The 21,742-nt window shown below is 46.2% G+C and overlaps 1 protein-coding gene across 1 annotated transcript in view; it reads left to right on the top strand.

Moving 5' to 3' along the window:
* The first annotated feature begins 4,049 nt into the window (after positions 1-4,049).
* The window catches only part of CACNA2D4 (calcium voltage-gated channel auxiliary subunit alpha2delta 4), a 130,575-nt gene continuing 112,882 nt past the window's right edge, over positions 4,050-21,742 (top strand). The window contains exons 1-6 of the mRNA XM_017804608.1: positions 4,050-4,138; positions 9,049-9,130; positions 15,620-15,736; positions 17,235-17,294; positions 18,917-19,079; positions 21,217-21,348. Of these exons, the coding sequence (XP_017660097.1) occupies positions 4,050-4,138; positions 9,049-9,130; positions 15,620-15,736; positions 17,235-17,294; positions 18,917-19,079; positions 21,217-21,348 (643 nt within the window). The remainder of the gene's footprint in view (positions 4,139-9,048; positions 9,131-15,619; positions 15,737-17,234; positions 17,295-18,916; positions 19,080-21,216; positions 21,349-21,742) is intronic.

The raw sequence follows: 21,742 nt of genomic DNA, 5'->3' as shown, positions 1-21,742 counted from the left end.
GAAGCTGCATGATCTTCTCTTTGCTGTGCTCAAGGTTGTTGCCATATCCCCTGTTCCAAATGTCTCTCTAACAAAGATACACTTGGCTGCTACAGAATGTGGCTTATTGACCACTAGTGCATGGAGAGAGGTTGCCTCAAGAGGTTATGCCATGCCTGGCATCTTTCTAATCAGCTTTCTCAGAGGTATTTAAAAGAGGTGTCGATGTGGTGCTTAGGGATGTGGTTTAGTGCTTGACTTGGCAGTGTAAATTAATGGTTGGACTGTATGATCTTGAAGGTCTTTTCCAACCTTAATTATTCTATGATTCTACTCTATGATTCCATGACACTCAGTGTAGATTCCCCTTTCTTCATTTTGCCCTGTTTTCCTTGTATTTATCCCACTGTAAGACTACACTTCTTAACCAGTGTTCTGATGTTATTTGTTCTTTTGCTAATCTTAACATTTGCCAGTATCTTCTCATAACATGATAATCCAAACTGAACTCGGGTTCTAGTCAAACCAGAAATAAATAGAGCTGGTAAATTTTCCTTGTGGCTGTGAACACAGCACAAAATCATACTGACATTTCTTTTTATTTCCTCGTGGTTTTGCAAATGTAGCTCTAAATTGCTGTACTTGCTCATCTCTTGCAGCCTTAAATTCCCACTCCTTGTTATGTATTTGCTTTCATTCTTTCTCACAGGATTAATTTTCTTTTTCCCCAGTCAGATCCTGCCATTGTTTATCTCCTTCCCGTGCTCCAACTGTGCTTACACACTGTGGTGGCTGAGCTCTGCAGAAGTAACTGGATGCACACTAATCCCATTAAGGGCCCTCCAGGCACCTGGGGTTTTCAGTTTTCAGTGCTATTTTCATTTAATCTTCAAATCTTACTTCCTTGCAATTTTAGATCATTAAGGGGTTAAGTGAGATATATCCAGTAAATGAGATAAATCCAAATAAAGGGATTTAGATCTCCCAGTTCAGCGTGTTCCTGTGTCTCACTGTCTTTTCTATCAATGTTCCAGGGGTTTCCAAACACACCCAGACAAGGGCTCTTGCCAGAACCCATCTGGATTAAACTGGGTCCCAGCTGCAAATAGCACACAGTGGCTGGGAGGGTTAGTGAAAAGATCCTGCAAAAATCACTCACAATAACTATTTATATGGCTCCCTGAAAAGTGGAAAGAAAATGCAATCTAAAATGTTGATGCTCCTGCTTTCAGATCTCATTTTAGATTTTTTTTTTTCAGAATGCGAATTTTTATCATCTCTTCCCTGAAGTATCCAGACAGGGAAGCCTGCCAGCCTGGATGCTACCCCTCATTTGTAATCCCGGTAAACACAGACAAATGGAACCTTGATTGTCAGTGTTCCCAGCTCCTCTAAGAGCAATCTTCTCTTCTTTTCAGGCTGCAGAGGAAGAATAAGGCAGCAGAAGCCCAGCCCTGTGGCCCCCAGCATGAGGCTGAACTCAGGAGAAGGATAATCAGCTCCCTCTGTTCCCATGGGGGCACATTGTCTGCAATTTCTGGGAGGAAATACATTTCTCTGTACTGCTCTCGCCTACAGATTCCCCCTGGGACCATGCAGGTCTGCATGTACTCCTTTTTGGAGCAAGAGCCCTCATAGAACATTTTGGCAATTTGAGAAATTCATTACTAAGACCCAAATCTGGTCTTCCTAAGCTGACTATGGCAATTGCCATGCACTGGTGGTATGCTGAAGACACTGTCTATAGAGTGTTCATGTGCGTAGAAATTGATTTTTTTTTGTAGATTTTAAGGTCAGAAACAACCATTTAAACCTTCCCATGTAACCCTTTGCACAGACTTAAGAACATTATCTGGAAATTTCTGCCCTTCAGGCCCACAGCTTCTGCCTGAAGAAGATCGTAACTTTCAATAAGACACTTAGTCTGGAGTAAAGATTGTAATAAATGATGAAACCATCCTATCCTGAGGTGAATTATTCCTGTAATTACTTAAGTGCTCACCACAGACTTTCAGCCTCTTTGTCATACAATTTAACCTCTATTTCACGTCTCATAGTTTTATTCCCTTCTCTGTATTTCCTCTGTCACTTCTATTATCCCATTTAAAGTGCACCTGTGCTGGTTTTAGCTGGGGTATAGAGTTAATTTTCCTTATAATAGCTGTTATGGGGCTGAGTTTTGGATTTGTGCTGGAAACAGTGTTGATAACACAGGGATGTTTTGGTTACTGCCGAGTCAAGGTCTTTTCTGCATCTCACACCACTCCACCAGCGAGTGGGCTGGGGGTGCACAAGATGTTGGTGGGGATGGGACACAGCTGGGGTCACAGACCCCAACTGACCAGAGGGACATGCCACACTGTCTGGCACCTTGCTGAGCATATTGAGCTGGGGGAAGAAGCAGGAAGGGGAAGACTTTCAGAGTGATGGTATTTGTCTTCCCAAACCGATGTTACACATGATGGAGCCCTGCTGTCCTGGAGGTGGCTGAACACCTGCCTGCCCAATGACTTCTCATTTTTTCTGCTTTGCTTGTGTGTGCAGGTTTCGCTTTACTTATTAAACTGTCTTTATCTCAACCCATGAGTTTTCTCTCTCACCTTCTGATTCTCTCCCCCATCCCACTGCGGTGGTGTGAACAAGCAGCTGTGTGAGGCTTAACCCCAGTTGGGGTTAAATCAGAAGAGGCACCAGTGCTGCACTCTGCACACTGCACATCTGCAGTACGTGCCTTAATTTGATTTCAGTGCTTTGTCAGTCAGCTCCGCCCTCCACATCCTCATGAGAAACCTAACAATATAGCATGGCTTTGCATTTTACATTAAATGAGCCGTTTGTAAAGGTGCAAAAGATGATTGGAAGATACTCTTAATAAATGGCTTGATTCATAGCAATAGAGTAAAGCAGCTCAACAGGTTGCTGCAGTAATTTATAATCTTTCTGCTGCCATATCTGTAGTTATTTATAATTTATACTTCTTGTGATGATAATGAGCTTTGATAGCGTGTCCCTCATCTGAGCATGCAGTTTGCTTCTTCCTGCTATTCATCAAATTCAGCCGTTGGGCTCCTTTGATTCATTGGTCTCCAGACACAGATGAGGGGATGGCAATCTCAATTGAATGTTGCCCAAACGGAAAGGTCTGACTATTAATAAATAATCATTCACATTAGGAGGTGATCAGTTAAAACTGGCAGAGTCCTTTCTTTCACGCCACTTTTGCTTCCCACTGCTCATTTTCCCTCCTCTCCCCTCACCAATGTGAGATTCCCACTCCTGGCTTGGAGGGCAATTTCCTTGGCAATTGCCTTGGACCTGCACTGGATGCTGCCAAAGCACCAGCTCTGCCTGGCCTCATCTGTCCTGTGCAAACCTCAGCACCAAGCAGTGGCTGGCATGAACCTGCTGGTATCTGCAGGACCCCACCATTGCCCCCACACTCCCAGTGCCAATCCCAGGCACCCACTGGGGAGGAGGCAGTGCTGGGCCAACCTGTGGAGGGACCTGTCAGCATCCTGCAGCGTCAGACAGAGATCAAAGCTCAGGCAGAGGTGTTCGAGGATGCGGATGAGACCCCTTTAAAGCAGGCATGGCCTGACCTCCGGCTGGAGAAGCCAAGACCCGTCTTCAGGAATCAGAGTAATCCCGGGTGATTTTATCCCACTCCACTTCCCTAAATCTGTGGCTGCTGCTGCTTGGCGAGGGGATTAAGGGGCTGGCAGGGGATTACGCAGCCACTGCGGCTCCCGTCGCAGAGCTCCCTCCTGGCGCGGCTGCACCTCGGGGCACGGAGACGCACCGCACCTGTGGGTGCCCATCCTCGAGAGGTGCCGGCAGGTTTTTGGCTGCCTGCCCTGCGCTGGAGACCCCCGACGGCGCCTGGCAGCGGGAGCGACGTTCCCGGGGCAGAGGCAGCCGGGGTCGCCCCGGGGCTCGGCCCCGCAGCAGCAGGGCCCCCAGCCCGGCAGGATGGCGGGGGCCGCCCGGGAGCCCCCCCAGGGCAGCAGGAAGGGCGGGGAGCCCCCGCACCCCGCCGGCCGGTCCCCTTGCTGATGGGTGGTGCGCGGAGGATGGGGCCCTGGGCCGTCCCGTGGATGATGCTCTGTCTCTTCTGCTTCTTGCCCCCTGCCAGGGCCCAGACGAAGATCCCGCTGGAGACGTAAGTGTTCCTCTCTCTCTGGCGTGGGGTTTTCCTGGCGTGGAGCGGGCAATGCCGTGGGCATGGCAGGCGGGTGGGAGTGTCTCCCTGGCAGTGGCAGGCTCCGTGGGTGCGGGCTCCTCCAGAGGGGCACGGTACTGCAAGGGGTGGCGTTTCCTTACGAGGACAGGGATGGCTCATGGCAGAGGACACAGACACAGGAGCCACAAATTCAGTTCCCCAGGTCTAGCATAGGATGCAATACCTCTTTTTCCCCATTCATCAAGCATAGCAATGATACTCATCTGCTTTAGTTAAGCACTTTGACATCTATTAATGCTCTGCTTAATGCACTAGGCAGCAGAAGGCAAAACCAGTTTAAAGACGTGTTCATAAAACCCCGCTGCTGCTGCAACTGGTGGAGATCCAACCATGGAGGCGCACGCAAGTGGCCCCAGTTTGGCAGCTCCCCAGTTGAGCAGAGCGGTTTCAGTAGACACTGCTGTTTTTCAGTATGGCAGGAACACCCAAGGGATGCACAGCACTGGCCAGGATCTGGCTGTGGGAGGATACACACAGGGTGTTTATCCCACAAAGCAAAGACACATCGCTTCGTCACACACGAGATCCAGATCGTGCAGGGCAAGGTTTGCAGCTCCGAAGCTCTGATCCCTTGCATTGATCTGGAACACTGATGGCTTAAAAGGGCCCTCATGCACACACATTTACTCACGTGTGTGGACGTCAGGGGATGTTAGTGAGAGGAGGCTGAATAGAGGAAAGAGGCCGTGGCACTTCTTACTTGTTCCTGCTCCTCTTCACTACGAAGGGTGTAGTAGCCCTTCCCAGAGGTCTGGAGCAAATGACTGAAAAGCTGAGCTGCAACATAAAGCATACACAGCCACGTTTTGTGCACGCACTGCATTTGGGTCCAGGTGCTAGTGCACATGCAGGGAACCTTGATGCACCTTTTTGGATGTGGGTTTGCAGGGCACCCATGCCTGCGCTTGTGTTGGTGTGACAAGCGGCTCCTCTGGCATGGTCGCTCCCTGCCAGCCATGCAGCCCGCCCTGGCAGCCCCCCAGGAGCCTAACAGCTCTCAGCAAGCCCAGTTTATAAAAACTTCACCTTGTTAAGCTGATTTAGACAAGTTAAATCCTTTAAGGATTAAAAATGTCAGCACCGCGATTGGTAAAAGTTGTTGTGGGGCAGCTTCTTGGGTGCTACAGTATCTCCATCAGTGCAGGACAGTGGGCTGGTCTGGAGAGGAGACAACACTGCCATCCAGTTTCAGAAGGAGATATGTCCAATAAATCAACAAGTCATCTCAAGCCCTTTCCTGAGTTTAGGAAAATGTTTTACATTCAAAAACTGCCAATAAAACCCTTACAGATGTGCCCACCAATACAGCCCATGGAATTACCAAGAGCTGAGCTGATGTCCAAGAGGGTCTCAGAAAACTTTGCTGCCAGTTTTATACTTGGCTGCACTATCAAGCCCTTCCTCAGCAGAGTAGTTCTGATTTGGGTTTCACAAAAAGGACACAGTGGCTACCCAGAAAAAAATCCAACTTCTGATAACTGCGAACTATGCAAATTGACTTTCCATGCCTGGGATAAATACTTCATGGAAATACTTTTTGTGTGGCATTGAGAAGCCAGCCAGTCTGTTCCGCTGGTTTTGCCACTGAATGCAAGTGCAGGGATTACACGCAGGCAATCTCTGACCAAATCCTTTTCTGATGTGTTTAGTTATAATGTGATAGCCCTTTACTACTGAGAAAAAGATTTACGTCACTTTGCACAGTTTGGAACTTAATTCATGTACAAGAATGAAGAATAAACAATAGAAAAAGAGCTTTTCTCCCCTGGTACTAAAACCAGATCAACAGCTGAATTAATCCCTGGTGTTTCACATCCACTTATGAATTTAACTAAAACACAGAAGTCACCCTTTTCAAATGAAATTTCAGTAGAGAAACACGTTGGACAGGAGTCCAAAGGGAGTAAATCAGCAGAAAATGGACCTGTTCCATAGGTTACACAGGGATATTTTGGGGACAAAAAAGCAGTCTTTTAAACACCAGCTGGGTTCCATCACATTTAAGTGACACAAGGCTGAGTCGGCCTGTGCTGCTCCCCAAGTCGTGTCTGGCTTTGCTGCATCGCGCTTGGCTCGCTGCCGATTCATTCCCATCTTTGCAAAGCTCACTCAGCTTTAACTCCAGCAGTGCAAAAATCTGCTCAGTTACTAGCAATGTAATTGCTGGGGTGCATTGCAAGTTCAGCACAGAAACCGCCTCTTCTTTCCTCCTGGACACAGCTCTGCTTGTCCGGTGGCCACGGCATGGGCAGGAGTGCTTGCAGCTGTGAGGATTTGGGGCTGGCTTCTTCTTGAGCTGATGGAAACGTTGGGAAATGCTGGTGGGAGAGGTGAAGATCGACCTGGTATGGCCTCTTTAAGTTGCCCCTATTGCCTTTATACATCTGCTCTTGGGTTGATGGAACCAGCAGCCTTGGACAAAATTTCTCTACAACTTGATGAGCTTTAGACTGACCTTTTCTCTCACTTGTTTATGAAAAAATTAAGGAAACCTATTTTAGTTCAGCAGGCTGGCCTTAATTCCCCCGTACTCTAAGGTTGCTCACTTCCCTGGCAAATAATTGTCTTTTAAATATGTAAATGCCAGTGTATTTCTGCCTCTTCACTTTCTTCCTTTTCGACTTCCATGAAATGCCACCGGATATTTTTAATTACCCCGTCTTCAGACCTGTTACACAGGGATTCTGAACCTTTGTGCCTCCAATTCCTCTGTGCCCCCTAACTTTCCAACAAACTCTCCAGTTCTGCCAGTCTCTGGCCCTCTCTTTGGTCCCCCTTGCCCTTGCATCTCCTATTTCTGCTTCAAGAAATATCAGCCCCTGAGCCAGAGTAGTGGCTCAGAAGTGGCTGGGAGAGCCCTCCCAGGGTAAGGGTCCACTCGACACATAGAACACTCACACAGAAACCCCAAAATTATACAAACCTCAACCTTTTTATTTGAGTTATGCCATTATTGGAAGCTTCAAGAACTTTCAAGATGCTCAACTACACCCGCTAATCAGAAATTAACACCACAGACACTTCCACCCTGCTGGGTTGAAAAATGATGAGGGCTGGAAGGAGTAGGGGCACACACATGGCCACAGACATGACACTGAACAGAAAGGCCAGGGTCAAGTGCACCATTTTTGTGAGGCAAATGGGGTAAAAGTAAATACCCCTGCTAAAATTACTATCCCAAGCTTCATGTTTATGTTCTCTCTTTCTACAGTAAGAGGTGAGGAGACTGGAGAATATCAGTTAATATCAGCATAAAACATCTCATACATAAAAGTTATAAAGCCAGCAGCAGCAGATGGGCATCAAGTTAGCTGTTGATCCAGAGATCCTCATATCTAAGGGAATGTGTTAGTCACTACTACAACAAACAAGAAAGCATCCCATGAGATCCCTCTTTCTGATTTCCTCTTTTATTCTAGGCTTGCTAAAATAACTCTGATATGGCCCAATAAATCCTGGTCTCCTAGAAAATACTTGTATTCTTTTTTCTCTAAGGATGACATGATGAGATAAAAGCTCTGGCTCTCAAAATAAGATGCAGAGCACAATGCAAGAAAAATCAAAATTGCTTCAGCTGGTGCTAGTTCACACTCAGTGGTTAAAAACAAATGCCTTGTTGCCAATTAAGGAGTGATTTAAAAAGGCACCCACTCCCTCATGCTTTTTTTATAGGCAGTGGAGAGAGGTGCAGATCAGAGCTGAAGTCCTGTGTCTGTTCCAAATCATTGCCTGGAGCTGCCTAGTCCCTGTTTGCAAGAGGGGAGTCTAAACAGGCTTTCCTAGGCTAAAGCTAGCAGTTGTGATTATTCTACCATTGCTATGCTGGCTTCACTCCAGAGCCCCTCTCTGTGTTGGTGTATTATTTGTGGTGCAATGCACTGAGGAATCAGGCCCCGAGGTTAAAGTCTGCTTGGGACTCAAAGAAATCTACTGGAAGCCATAGGTAAGACTGCACACCATAAATAAGTGGTGTGTTCAGGTAAGTGGAGAAGGCCACTTACTGCATTAGAGACATCTCTCTGAAGTGAATCCTTGTTGAAGGAACTGCAGCTGTAGGTGGAACTGCCTAATGTGGATCGTGTAACAGATTTCTGATGAAGTGCTCTGTCAATTATGAGAGCCATCTATTTTGATTTGGATGGCTCTGTGTTCAGGCTGCTCTTTAGCATCCGTATGTTCTCCATGTGGTATTGCTACAGTCAATTATTTATAGGATGGCACGAATGTGAGTAGTGCTTTACAATGATGAGGTGCATAATCTACTGTGGCATCATCAAGCAGTAGTGTCTCCACTGAGAGCAGTGAATTCATCTGCCTTATTAGTCTCTGGCCTGCACCGCTGCAGGAGCTGAATCCAAGGGGTGAATCTTGACAACTTCTTCCAAGTCTGACACTTCTTTCTCTTCAGCAGTCCTGACCCTGGGTGTCTAGCCCATCACCCCAAGCCCTGTCAGTGAAGATAAATGGGTGTCTGCAGAAAGCTATTTATTTCACTTTGCTGGCAATAGAAGGAAAACAGATGATACCTAAGATGAAAATTGTACCTCTAAAGTTAGGTAAGAAAATTTCAACTCCAAACATAATGACCAAGACCAGCAGAACTCAATGTTTCCCCTTGCTGACAAATGTCCAAGAGCAGTGCTTGTCTCCTGCCTTACTGCTTGTCTGGCTAGCAGTCTGGGAAAAAAAACATTGTTATTATAGTAGCTTAGAGGAATAGAGCAGGGTTTATACTTGGAAAGATGGGGTTTTCTCTGTCTGAAAAAGTGAGAAGTTGGGCAGACTTTGATTTATTAACATTGACTTTCCTTTTCTTTTTGTCTTTTTAGGGTGAAGTCCTGGGCAGATGCCTTTGGTGGGGAGCTGTACTCCATTGTGACTAAGTATTCAGGCTCTCTCCTGTTGCAGAAGGTAGGCAAAATGTGTGAGGGTTCCCTTTGCTTCACATTATCTCCCTGCGTAGCCCTCCAAGGTTTCCCCCTGGTGTGGAAGAAAAGAAAAAGGCACAGGTCTCCAGCTATCTTTCAAATCTATCCATGAGCACAGAGTGATGCTCTGTGCCCATTCTCCATGTACTGGAGAGGGGGGATCTGTTTAATGCCTTTCCTGTTTCATTAGCCATTGCCAAATACCACCTAAATTGTCCCTTTTAACTAATACTTTCTAACAGTTTCTATTTTTCTCCCTATGTTTCCCCTCTAATGATTATTTCATGCCCTCACATACTGTGCCTTTGCTTCTCCTTTCCCAAGTCTAAATCAGTCCCTCTGCTGCTCATCACTCACCTGCTTGTTGTCACCCCATCATCCCCTCCTGCAGCTCTTCAGCTGGCACTTATTTCTTACTGCTTCCTCATCAGTATTCATCCAGTTGTTCATCAGTCCTTTGAATTTTGTCCTTGAAACTCTGCTTTGGACAAGGTCCCTGAGGTAGGTGCCCTTGGAAGTCATGATCTTCCGGAGGCACAGACCTCTGCTTGGCTTCATCACCAAACAGGCTCTGTTACACTAAACTCTCTACCAGCATTAAAGGGTGTAGCTCCAGGGGCTTTAAACAAATAATCCCAGTTGCAGCTCTAGAGGAGTTTCCTTAAGTCAGTGGTGAATGGCTGCTCCTCTTTCAGACTTGGTGATCTCCACCCTCTGTGCTGCTCTGGGGGACTGGAGGGGGCCTCAGAAATGCAGTCACTTCTCTACTTCATGTGTCACTTCTCTACTTCAGTTCTTTTTCTTTACTCTTTCTATGATTCTCCTCTTCAAGACAAGTAATGAGTTGCCTCTCAGGCCTCCTAGGTGTCTGATTTCTGCACCCATGTTAGTAATAACACCCATATCCCAATGCAAAAAAAGGGATGTGGAAATAGTTTTCCTTTCCTTGCTGCTGAGCCCTGTTTCCCTGTCCCCTGAGTGCTGCTTTTTGTCTTGAGTAAGGGAGCACGTCCTGCAGCATCAGCTTTGCTAGGCTTTGGCCAAGAAAGGCTTTCAGCATCCATCACAAAGGTCTGTGGTGATCATCAGTTCTTCTTGGGAGGAAAGGGTCACAAGGCAATTAAAAGCTATCAGCACTGATATAGGTACTTCATGCATTAACCATGAGGCAGCTGCAGCGGGGTATTGATAAGGCAAAAGTTTACCTTGTAGCAGTTTTGATGATGCTTCCACATTGCCTATCGATCCATGGGGACCCCAGGCAATAGTTGCCAGAGGCAAAGTGACATGCTAAGGCATCTCTGGTGAGTACTGGAGCTTCAGTGGGGAGGAGATACGGGCTGGGGTTATTTGATAGTCAGGTACCTGGCTGATGCCGTATAGGTGTGGGTCAACACAGGCAACTTGCACTGCTTCTGTGGCTATTTATACTAACACATTAAGGGAGCTCATGTTCCTTGAGGTCCAAAAGTCAGTGGGACTAAGAAGAACCAGAGTTAGCTTGAAAATACAGCGTTGTGGAAGATAGCAATGCAGGACAAGGATGGCAGATGTGGCACTGGGGTGACTGTCAAGGCAGCTGTGCTGTGCTGGCACTTTGGATATATTGCACCAGATTGCCTTACCTACCTCTGCCCACGCTGTGGGTTTTATTCTTGGGATCTTGATCCCTTTGGCATAGGGGTTATGTGAGACCTGTAGATGCTAGTATAGTACCACTAAAAATTAGAGTCATAGTTATCTTAAACCAAAATTCACAACTCTTATCAGCGCTTGGTGTAATTCTCCAGAAGTGAAGAAAACTAATTTCTGATGAAAAAGAAGTCCAAATGTAACCAAATTCAATCTAGTACTCACGTCAGGAGGAACTAAGGCAGACCTATATTTTCCTGATGGTCTGACAGCCTTATAAAATAATAGCACTTGCCTGCTCCATATACACAATTTTCATCTTGGAGAGGGGAAGGTGTTTGGTTTGCTTTTGCCTGGATACAGCACAGACTGATTGTGCTTTGTGCAGTACAGTGTTATCTGTGACTGAGAGGGGAAAATGTCAACTTCCAGCAGGGGGTACAGATAAGCTGGATCCAGCCTTGTTCTGTAAACGCTCCAGCAAAGTCATCTCCTAAATGCATGTTGTGTCCTTCCCTGCCCTAACTTTACTTAAGCAGTTTAAACAGCTCAGATTTACCTTTCAACCCTGAAGCCCCACTTCTTGAGCTCTTTCATTTCCCCTTATTTCCCTGTGGTAAGGAAATAGAGGAGAACCAGCCAGCACCCACTTCAGTCCTTCTCTCAGCCTCTGTTTCTTTAGTAGAGCAGTAAGTCAGGCACCTTCTCACAAATCCTCATCTTAAAGCAGGGACCATTCTGGAGGGCTCCTCCTGCATTTCTGGCACCTTCTGTGTTTCAAGTGGATGTAGGCATGTCATTTACTGTTAGGCAACACTTTCATGCAGAGTGGCAGACCCCAAATAACTTTATGTAGATCATCATATTGGCACAGACTGTGGATGAGTTATGCCTGGGGAGCCAAATACACCAAAGTCTGAAAATCAAACATGTGGATTTGCCTGCTCCCCGGCACTTTTCTCTTCTTTGGGCTGTTGCCTCTTTTCCATGGGAAATATTTCTCTTTGTGCAGACCAGCAGAATGGTGGGGAGCACAGTGCAGAGGTCCAGGCAATTCTTTTCTCAGTGCTTGTCTAAGTCAATGGGCATTTTGCCTTTGACGAAACACAGACTGAGAGATAACAGCATATTTTGTATTTTTCTTCACGTCTCCCTTGTGCCTAATAGTCTTGAAGTAACTAGCTTATTGTTGCTTTGAGAGCCATAATTTCTCAGTTACTGGATGCTTTGCATGTAAACCTTGTCTTTAACATTAAGCATAAACTTTCTTTTGTGGCTTTGAGTTTGCTTGGTTTTCTTTGGGTTTTTTGTTTGCTTCCTCCAGAATAACTTTAATATCATGTTGCAAACCCAAATGGTTGACTTCTCACCAGGATTTATCATTCCCAGAGACTTGGTGAACCAGTAGACATCCCTTGAATCCACAGGGACAGGCTTTTACCCTGGATCAGAAATCTTTAAGAAAGCTCTCAGATGGCTGGCAGTCCCAAGCAGGCAGGATGTCAAATCTCACAGAGGCAAGCAAAAGCCAAGTGGCTTTGGCTTGATGGCTGAAGCATTCATTGTCTTGTATTCCCTTGCCCATTATGCACACTTAAACCTGGCTCAGAGAGGATGGATCTGTATTCAAGTGTTGGCTGTGGCCTGGGACAGCTGAGGGCAACAGGGCTGGAGTAAAGAAGCAATGTGAAAGGGTGAGTAGGGGGAGGGCAGAAGGGTCTCACAGAGCAAAGGAACAGAAGTTTGAACCTGTGGCTTATTAGGTGTTTGCCACAGCCTTGCTGCTGCAGTTGGCCAAGCAGTGACCATAGGCTCAGGAACACCAAGGGCAGCCATGCCAGGAGATGACTCTGGGCTTTTCAGGGCTTGTCTTTAAGTGTCAGAAACACCATCAGCTTCAGCAGACCCAAAATTTAAATTTCCTTCTGCTGTGTTAACAATGCACTACAGGTGTTTCTGAGAATCATCTCCTGCTCTCTTTTATAGCTGAGGTGCTGATTGCCCTGCCCAGTGGATAGAGTTGAGAAAGGACAGCAGGGCTTGACTCCAGCCCTGCAATTACTAGAAAGTGCAACAAAAAAGTACATGGCAAAGAACAGACAAACTCAAGAAGTTCAGTCAAGACTTTTTCCTGGGTGAAGATGAAAGGCATGTCTTTCACACTCTTAATATAGTTCCACTAGCAGTGAGTAATGGAGCACTGTGTATTTCAATAGGCTAAATTTTGTGGAGGTGGGAACAAGAAAATATATTTGGTGACATATCTCTGTTCACAGATAAAACTTAGGATACTGAATTCTGGATATTCCACTTTTAAATTACCACCCCCAATGCTGCAGAAGGCGAATCTTAATGAATTGCTCCTGCTGTTTTAAGGGAGTGCTAAGTACTAGCTGAATAAGAAAAGATTTTCTGTTAGGTCTGAGCTAACTTTTTGGCCTCTTTTCAACATCAGATCCTTCCAGCCAGTTCTCCCAGGCCTGATTCGTGTTCTGTAAATTATAATGATCTGATTATCTGAACCCTAAATGCAGGTTGCATGGGATAATCTTGGCCAGCTACAAGCACCTGCTTTGACTTTCAGCCCTGGTGTCTGGTAACAGCATTGAAATCACAAGTACTACTTTGTTTCCCACCATTAGAAACTCTCGGAGTCAATAGTCATTAATAGCAGGAGATTTTAGCGGCAGAAATACAGGCACAAAGTGGTTTGCTGGTTCATTTGTAGGAAAAAAACTCAAAGAGGATCTGAGCTCAAACTTGATGTATTCTTTCAGCGAACCAAATCTTGCAGAAAGTTTTTTGGTTTGGGTTTGCTTTTTTTTTTTTCTTCCCAGCTCTGGCTAGATCTTGGGCCTGAGGCATGTACAGTATTAGCAGAGTGCTCACGATTGCTTGTGATAACTTTTACCCTGTGAGCATCTGCTTGTCAATGTGTGAAAAGCACATTAAAAAACAATTGAGAGGTAAAAAGACCTGGTTTTTAATTGAAGATGTGACCCGAGGCAACGGGTGGCAGGTCACTTTGTGAAGCCCGTGCTGATGTGGTCCCCCCCCTTCGTTAGCTTTCCCAGGAGAGATTACCCTCCTCCCCCCGAGGAGGGCCTGATTAAAGCCTGGCCTGGCAGAGATCACTCCTCTCCCGACGAAACCATGACATGGAGCTAAATGGGACAGACACCAGCTGGGATGTGCTCCGGTCTCGTCAGCGGCCAGGGACCGCACTCGGGGGGTTGTCGCTGCACATTCCTCTTCCTGCAGCATGGTTACACTACCCTTCGTGCTCAACCCCACCTCCTCCTCCCCCGCTGCCTGCCTGTCCCAGCCGCAGCGGAGGGGATGCGAGGCCTGGCGTTTTTAATCCAGTAAAACCCTCGCCGTTAATCATGCCAGACAGAGCGAGCAGCCTCCCTGCCATGCCTGCTGCAGGCTGGATGCTGCTGCTATTTCTGTCTGACCTCCTCAGCCTGCCCCATCCTCAAGGCGTTTCTTACTCTGCCTGTGCTCGGCTGCCCTCCCGGACCATCAAGGAGCTGCTGGAACAAAAGGAGCTCCGCTTGCTCACCCTAAGGACATGCAAAGTCCTTTCTCTGCCACTTTCTTCTAATTCGAAAGTGTTACCAAAGCCTCTGCCATCTCCTTTTCCTTTTCAACACCTCATTTTTTTTCCCAGCACAAGAAGTCCAGCCCTGGCTGAGATTGCTGCTGTGGTGCTAGCACAACATGAAGAGGGTTTGAGCACAGTGCAGAGAAAACTGATGATGAGGGACCAGGGAATTGCACTTGGTTGCCTCCATGTTTCCATATTGCTGAGGAGATAAGGCTGTGTCTCTTCTGAATAGGTTAATCATACTGTGTCCTTTGGCAGGTTTTTTTACTCTTTCCTTTTGGCTATCTCTGTTAGCTGTGGGATTTTTTGAAAAGCAGAAATAAAGGCCATTGTATCCACCCTCAAAAGGGCAGATTTAAGGAGGCAGATTAGTTACACAGTTTGGGAGTACTCTCGGGTTTTTTAATGCCTAGATTATATGAAACCTGGTCAGAAGAAACCAGTTATCTCTAAAGCTGTCAGATCCAGATCTTCCTCATCACAGCATCTCTCCCAGTGGAGGAGCACTAAGCAGCCACACTTCTAATTCCTAGTTTCTGGGAAATGCCTGTATGGTGCTCTTGGCTTAAAGCACGCTCCTGGGTGCCTGATAATTAGCATCATAACTGTCTATATTAGCTTTCCTTGGCAGTCTCCCACCTAAGCACTGAGAAGACTCTTCTTGTTGGAGATCTGGCAAGTTACCTTACAGATATGATGACACTGTGGGAGGACAGCACATGCACTAACATGACATCCCTCCCACTGCTGCCCCAGAGCACATATGACATAGGAGGAGATGTTAATGACAGTATACAGCTCTGGTCCCTTGCTCTTCCCTCTGCCTTAATTAAACTTCAGGTATGTGACATGTCTAATGTTGTTATGGATGTAATCACAATCTGCGATTTAGGTGTTTTTTTTAAAAGTTGGCCTTCTGCTTCTCTCTCTCAAATTTGTAGGCACTAATAGGTCCAGGTACATTGCTGTTTTCAACAGCCACAAGTTCCCAATTGGATCAGTTGCTTTTACTTAGTCAAAATGCTTCAAGCTATGGCCAGTGATCTGCACACACTCAAATTGTGGGGTGAAAAAGGAGGAAAGGCAAAGATGGGAGAAGGTGATAAATCAGAGCAGTTCCTTCAACACCTCTTCCTTCACCAAAGACAATATCCAGTCAGCAATAAGAGATTCACTTCACTCCTTACGAGCCTCCTCCTTAACAGCATTTTCTTTTTTCCCCTTGGGTAGAAGTACAAAGATGTGGAGCCAACTCTGAAGATCAAAGAGGTGGATGGCTTGGAGCTGGTGAAGAAGTTCTCGGAGCAGATGGAAAGCATGCTCCGCAGGAAGGTCGAAGCTGTCGAGGTAGGACCACTGGGGCTCTGGGAAGGGAGTCCTCTCCTTCAGTCAGCCCCAGAGCAGCAGGCACAGGCCTCCTGCCTGTTCCAGGAGTGTGTGGGCGCAGAGGTTGTGTGAGGACTTTGCCCAACCAAACTCCTGCTGGTGCGGCTGGCTGCTCACTCCGAGCTTTAAGCAGACACTGGTGGGAGGATGTGGGCGTTCAGACAAGGGAATGCTGGCTTCTCCCTCAGCCCAAAGTAGGAAATAAGATTAAAAAAAGCCTAAGAATAAATATGAGGGAATGAAAACTTTTAGGAGACAAGAGCTGTTTTAAGAGGGGAAAAAAAAAACCCCTCACAAATGAAAATAAAGTTCATCCTTGCATAATGCACTCTGGCCACTGAAGACTAGTAGCTTGTTTCAGCTGTGTGTGTGGCTCAAGGGAAATTTCTTCACCCCCTGAACATGAGCTGCAAGGAAGGTGCTTGGATTTCTAGCTGTGTACATGGGGAAGTGTGGAGGAGGTGGCAAGAGGTCTTTAGCTGTTGCTGTGTGGGAGATCAGAGCAGGTAATGGTTATGGCCCCTCTTACTTCCTCCATCTAAGGATTTATCATATTCCTGTGTATTTACCTTCTATGAAAAGCATATTTCTGTAGTCACAGAGCCTTGACTGTTTAAGGCATCTAATGTGGAAAAGTCATCCAGAAACACATCATTTGAGTCTCAAAGTGAAATGTGGGCATATTTAAACCCAGAGCTTTGGCCTGTGACATTAAATTCTTAGCCAGACTTTTCCAGTGTTTGGATTGCCTTATCCTTTGTGAAGGAGCAAAACGTAGTTTTGCTGAGACTGTTGCTGATTGTGCAACCCTGAAAACATGTACATGTTTAGCTGGATTCCTTCCCAGTCTGTACCAATTGAGAATTAGTGCCCTGAAGCATCATACTGGAGAACACTGGCTGATTTTTACTGCCTTCCATAAATGGTAAGAGCTTATAAATGGCCACAGCATCACTGAGCCCTTTATGAAATCAAGTCATGGTCTTTGTCTCAGTAACAATACCAGACTGAGACTCCCACAAGGCCTTTTCCTTTGATGAGATACTGACATCAAGCTGGGTCTGAAAAGTCTCTCCCATGGCTTTTTGGAAGGGTTCACAGAAAATGAAATTAAATCTCTGTCTGTTGTTTCTCTAAATGGACCTGTTTCTGTTTGTATATGTCCTGTGATACCTAAAATTGCTCAGGGCTTTAGTTGGGACTCTGCAGTAAATAGGTGTGAATATACCTGGCAATAAATAGTTCCAAATATACCTTCCAAGCTATAAAGTTGCAGCACAGAATGATAGGTCAGCAGAAAAGGAGAGAAAGAGGGAAGTTTATAGCTCCACGATCTCTTGTGGTGAAAGAGGCAGTCGTGCCTTTTCATTAACTGTGTGAATGGCTGATAAAGCTGGAAGAGCTTCTGGAGGGCTTGCCACAGCACCCACTCATCTTTCTTTCTGTGTGCTTGCATTAGAGGTTGGTGGAAGCAGCAGAAGACGCAGATCTGAACCACGAGTACAACTCCTCACTGGAGGTAAGTTTATCCTGGTCAGTGACAAAATATGACACACATCCTCAGAGAGACCAGTCAAAAGATAGGCCTAGCCAGGAACCCAGCCACCTCAGGTTCCTGGGCAGGTTAGGAATCTCCTCGCCTTCAGGACACTCAGCTTGTCTAGAGACTACTGTGAATAAGAGACTCCCCTGGCAGATCCCAAATCTAATAACACCAAAGAGATTAGTTCTTTGGCTTTGGGAGGGGAAGGGTTTGGGAAGACACTAGGTTGTGTGATATTATTGGCATAACTTTTACTGCAGACCAACACTATCATTATGTGGTACATTAGTGCAAATTAGCTGGCACTTGGTGGGTTACTTGACTGGAAAATGAGCTAAAAATTGAGTGTGAATGAGCAACGAGGAGGATGCTGTTACAAATACCCACAGCAAATTGTTAATCCAAATGAACTGAGCTTCCCACCATCTTTCTCAACAGCTCCCACCATCTTTTCTCTACCAGACAGGCACCCACTTGTCAGGACTTCCGTTAGGTGAAAGTTTGGTGCTGTCCAAGCAATTTGGATAATTGGCTTTCTGTTAATAACTGTTAGCTGTGGCCAAGCTATGGGATTATTGCTGGTGAGGGGAACTGGAGGGAAAATTCTGTTCAAGGAAGTCCTCTGTCCGTATTACAAGCACAGATATATTAGCAGAAGTGCAGGCTAACCCTGCTAGTAGACATCTCAGTGCAGGGAAAAGCTGAGAATGAAAACACTTGTTGAAATCAGGCTAGCTACTAATTTCATCTCTTCTACCTCTTTTTTTTTGTTGTTTGTTTGGGTTTTTTTGTTTGTTTGTTTTTAAGAATCACATTAGTCATGATAGTTGGGTCACCTGCATTCCCAGTAAGGGTCATGGGTGAGTTGAGGTACATGATTTGGTATTTGCACCCTCTAAATACTGATGGTGCTTGAACATAAATCCTTAAATAACCTCTGGCTAAGATAAAATCAGCAAAAACATCTTAAAAACAGGTTATCCAAGGACGAAGAATGTCCTAAATGTACTAAAGTGACTGTAGATGATAAATCCCCATTGACCTTCACAGGGAGGAAACGATGTTGTCTTTGAGCACCTTCTGCTTGATCCTTTGCTCTCGATGAGTGCCTGCCACTTGGAGTGACAGAATGAGGGGATAATCCTGGCTGGATGTACACCAGGAGTTAACCCTAGCAAATGACAGCTGTTGAGACAGGGCAAGTAAGGTCGGCACTGACATGCCTTGTATTAAACCTGGGAGCCAGACCCAGTGAGACACTCCAGCTCTCCAACTAATCACTTAAATACCTCTGAGGGACCACAGGAGTCTGCCACTGTGTCCCTTTGCTCTTCAGTGGCTCTTCTGCTCCGGGCTATGGCCATGCTTTCAGTCATTTCTTATTGACAATAAGAAGTTGGCCAGCAATCATCATTTTGGTAGCTTTGCAATTTTCATTTGATAGTAGCTTGTTTGTTGCTCATCTTGATCCTGTTTGAAGCCCCAATTCCCCATATGTCCCTTCTTTATGTTTTAAAGAGTGTTTTTTACAGCCACACTGGTAATAGTCTGTCTTATTCTCTCTTCGTCTTTCTCTTTTCCATTGTCTTCATCAACAGTTTGATTACTACAACTCTGTCCTGATTAATGAGAAGGATGAAAATGACAATTATGTGGAACTTGGAGATGAATTCATTTTGGAGCCAAATGAGCATTTCAATAACCTGCTGGTGAACACAACATACAGTGATATCCAGCTCCCCACCAATGTCTACAACAAAGGTAATGGCCTCTACTTTCTCACTACTAGTAGATTGCTGTGGGAATTATCAGTAATGATACTGGAAACAAGGATGGGAATAGAAAAAAAACAACTTACAGAAAAGAAACCAAGGCTGGAAAGGTACTAACCCAAGGCACAGTCATGCCTGTGCTGTCCTCTATCACTGTGACAGGACTTAGGTATAATCTGCTCTTGGAAAACCTCTTATGGTGGACAGTCTTCCATCTTAGGCAGGCAGTATATTCTCCTACAGTTCATTTACTCAAACAAAGATGCTGTGAAAACTGATGTGCCTTTATTGGCAATTGTTGCTCTATAGGAAGGGTTGGATCTATCAAGGTCTTTAGACGTCAAGGATCTCATTGATTTCAGCTGAGAACTGAGACTCCAAGTACCTTCGTGTCAGGAGACATTAACACTTGACAAGGACGCTCTTAATGCTCAGTGAGCATATCCATAGGTGACTAAGGATGATTCACAATTGCTACTGGGACATGACTGTTCTGGGCTGTTTTCTGTTCTCAGCAAGCCTTTGGCACCTTGGCAGCTGCAGGAGCCCAGGGAGGCACCAAGGGCACGTTCACACCATTCCAACTACACCCCAGAACCGGGTTCATCTCCGGGCTGGTGAGCACACAGCCATATCTGCAGGTTGAGACACCAGTTGCAACTGTCTTAAGTTTACAGCTCACTTTGGCCAACATTCAGAGCTGCCTGTACTGGCTCCTTCCTTGCCTCCCTGCCAGCTCTTCCCCTTGTGTATGTTTTTGACAAGAAAAAAAAAGTGCCATTGCTTCTCTCATCGATGGAGCTCATTTAAAGTCTTCAGGGCCAGACAGGGCAGGCGCTGGTGACTGTGCTCACAACTGCTGTGTTATTTAGAGAGACAATAGAGGGAGTTCTATTTCTCCCATGATGTTAAATTAGTTCCATCTGGTCCAACAGCCCCAGACACTAAAATCTTGCTCACAATAGAGCCACCAGCAGAGCTGGCTGTGGGCAGATACAGCAGAGCTGCACAGTGTAGGCTGCTGCCCTCAGCAGAGGACAGAGAGGTGGTCAAATGGCCACTGGTAGAGACAGCAGAGAGGCACTGCCCAGCTGGCTGATTTCCTGCCTGCACAGCTTGGCACAAACTAACCAGCTCCTCTGGCTATGGCTGGAGGATGAGCAGGACATGGAGGGCTGCTTCCATGTCCAGGGATCATCCAAGGAGCAGTGTCCAGCAGTGCTCACTCCTTCTTTTGCGAACAGCATCAAACCTGGCTCTCCACAGCTCTTGTGGCTCTCTATTCCTATGAGACTTACTTTGACCTCATCACTGTGGAGTCACAGTTCATTTTTTCCCTTATTTTGACCAAAACTGCCTTTAGTAAAGTAACTAAACAGGAAGTGGTGGGTCAAATCCCCAACCCTTTCAACATTAATAGAACGACCAGTTTCTCATGATTCCCTGTTTCTACTGCTGCTGCTCTTTGGACTCCTGAGACAATGAGTCAACACAGACACCAAATATACATGGCCCTTTAGGAGTTCTTGGAATCTGCAACATCCTATTGATTCTGATGAGATGGGGGTGAGGTAGGACAGCCCAGGCTTTGTGAGAGAAAGGGCAGGCAAAGAAAAAAAGAATTGTTGAGGAAAAGACAAAAGAGAAACTGTGTGAATTCTAGGACTCCTCTGTCTTAGGTAGTTACACCTAGCATGAATTTAAACACAATTTGCAGACAGGCTGTTAGTGGTGCATCAGGCAGTTGCTTTTCAACAGCCACAGGTCCCCTCTCAGGTACCAGCTGTATGGTGTGCCAGCTGTGCTTGGCACAGTGATGGTTGTCTGGGTCTCTCAGAGCATTCTTCCAACCAGATGTAATGCTCAAGGGCAGACAAGGCTGGAAAGAGAAATGAGGTTAACAGAATATGACCATGCTGAGATCACCTGCAGGGGCTGGTGGTGACCTGACCTCCAGGATTTATTTTGAATGATGCATCCAACTCCCTGCCCAATGCAAAAGCTTTGGATAAGGGTGCATTCCTCCTGGAGTTTCCTCTGTTCCCATCCCTTTTCTCTGTCAGGGTGGCACATGTCCTTCCTTCTTTTACACACTTTTTTCCCCACTTTTATTCTTCCCCCCACAGACCCTGCCATCCTTAATGGAGTTTACATGTCAGAAGCCCTGAATCCTATTTTTGTGGACAACTTTGAAAGGGATCCCACGCTGACCTGGCAGTACTTCGGCAGCTCCACTGGATTCTTCAGGCTCTATCCAGGTGAAAGAGCAGATTGGTTTTTGTCTTTCAGTGCAACACAACAGTTTTGCAGGACAGGGTCTGTGCCATGGAAGAGTCCAATTTGGGAAGGCTGGGAGCATTGAAGGGCAGGGTGCAGTGAGCAAAATACTTACTGCATGGGCTGCTTAAGCTGAAGGAACAGTGTCCAGCAGGCATAACCCCCTTTTTCCCATGGGAACCAGCCCCCCAGGTATGTTGCCCTTGAAACCCCAGAGGAGTCTGATGGCAGGGGTATGCCTCAGGCAGTCTGCCCTCCAAAAAGCTCAGTGAACACTATGGCAGACCTCCCCCATGGCAGGGCTCCCTGCCTCATGCTCCCCTGGGCTTTTTAGTAGTGGCCAAAGCCTCTCTCTGTTTCGGAGGACACACGTGG

The sequence above is a fragment of the Lepidothrix coronata genome, unplaced genomic scaffold, assembly GCF_001604755.1.
Source record: "Lepidothrix coronata isolate B3197 unplaced genomic scaffold, Lepidothrix_coronata-1.0 Scaffold10, whole genome shotgun sequence".
Classification (NCBI taxonomy): domain Eukaryota; kingdom Metazoa; phylum Chordata; class Aves; order Passeriformes; family Pipridae; genus Lepidothrix; species Lepidothrix coronata.
This window is presented reverse-complemented; position numbering and strand designations above follow the sequence as displayed.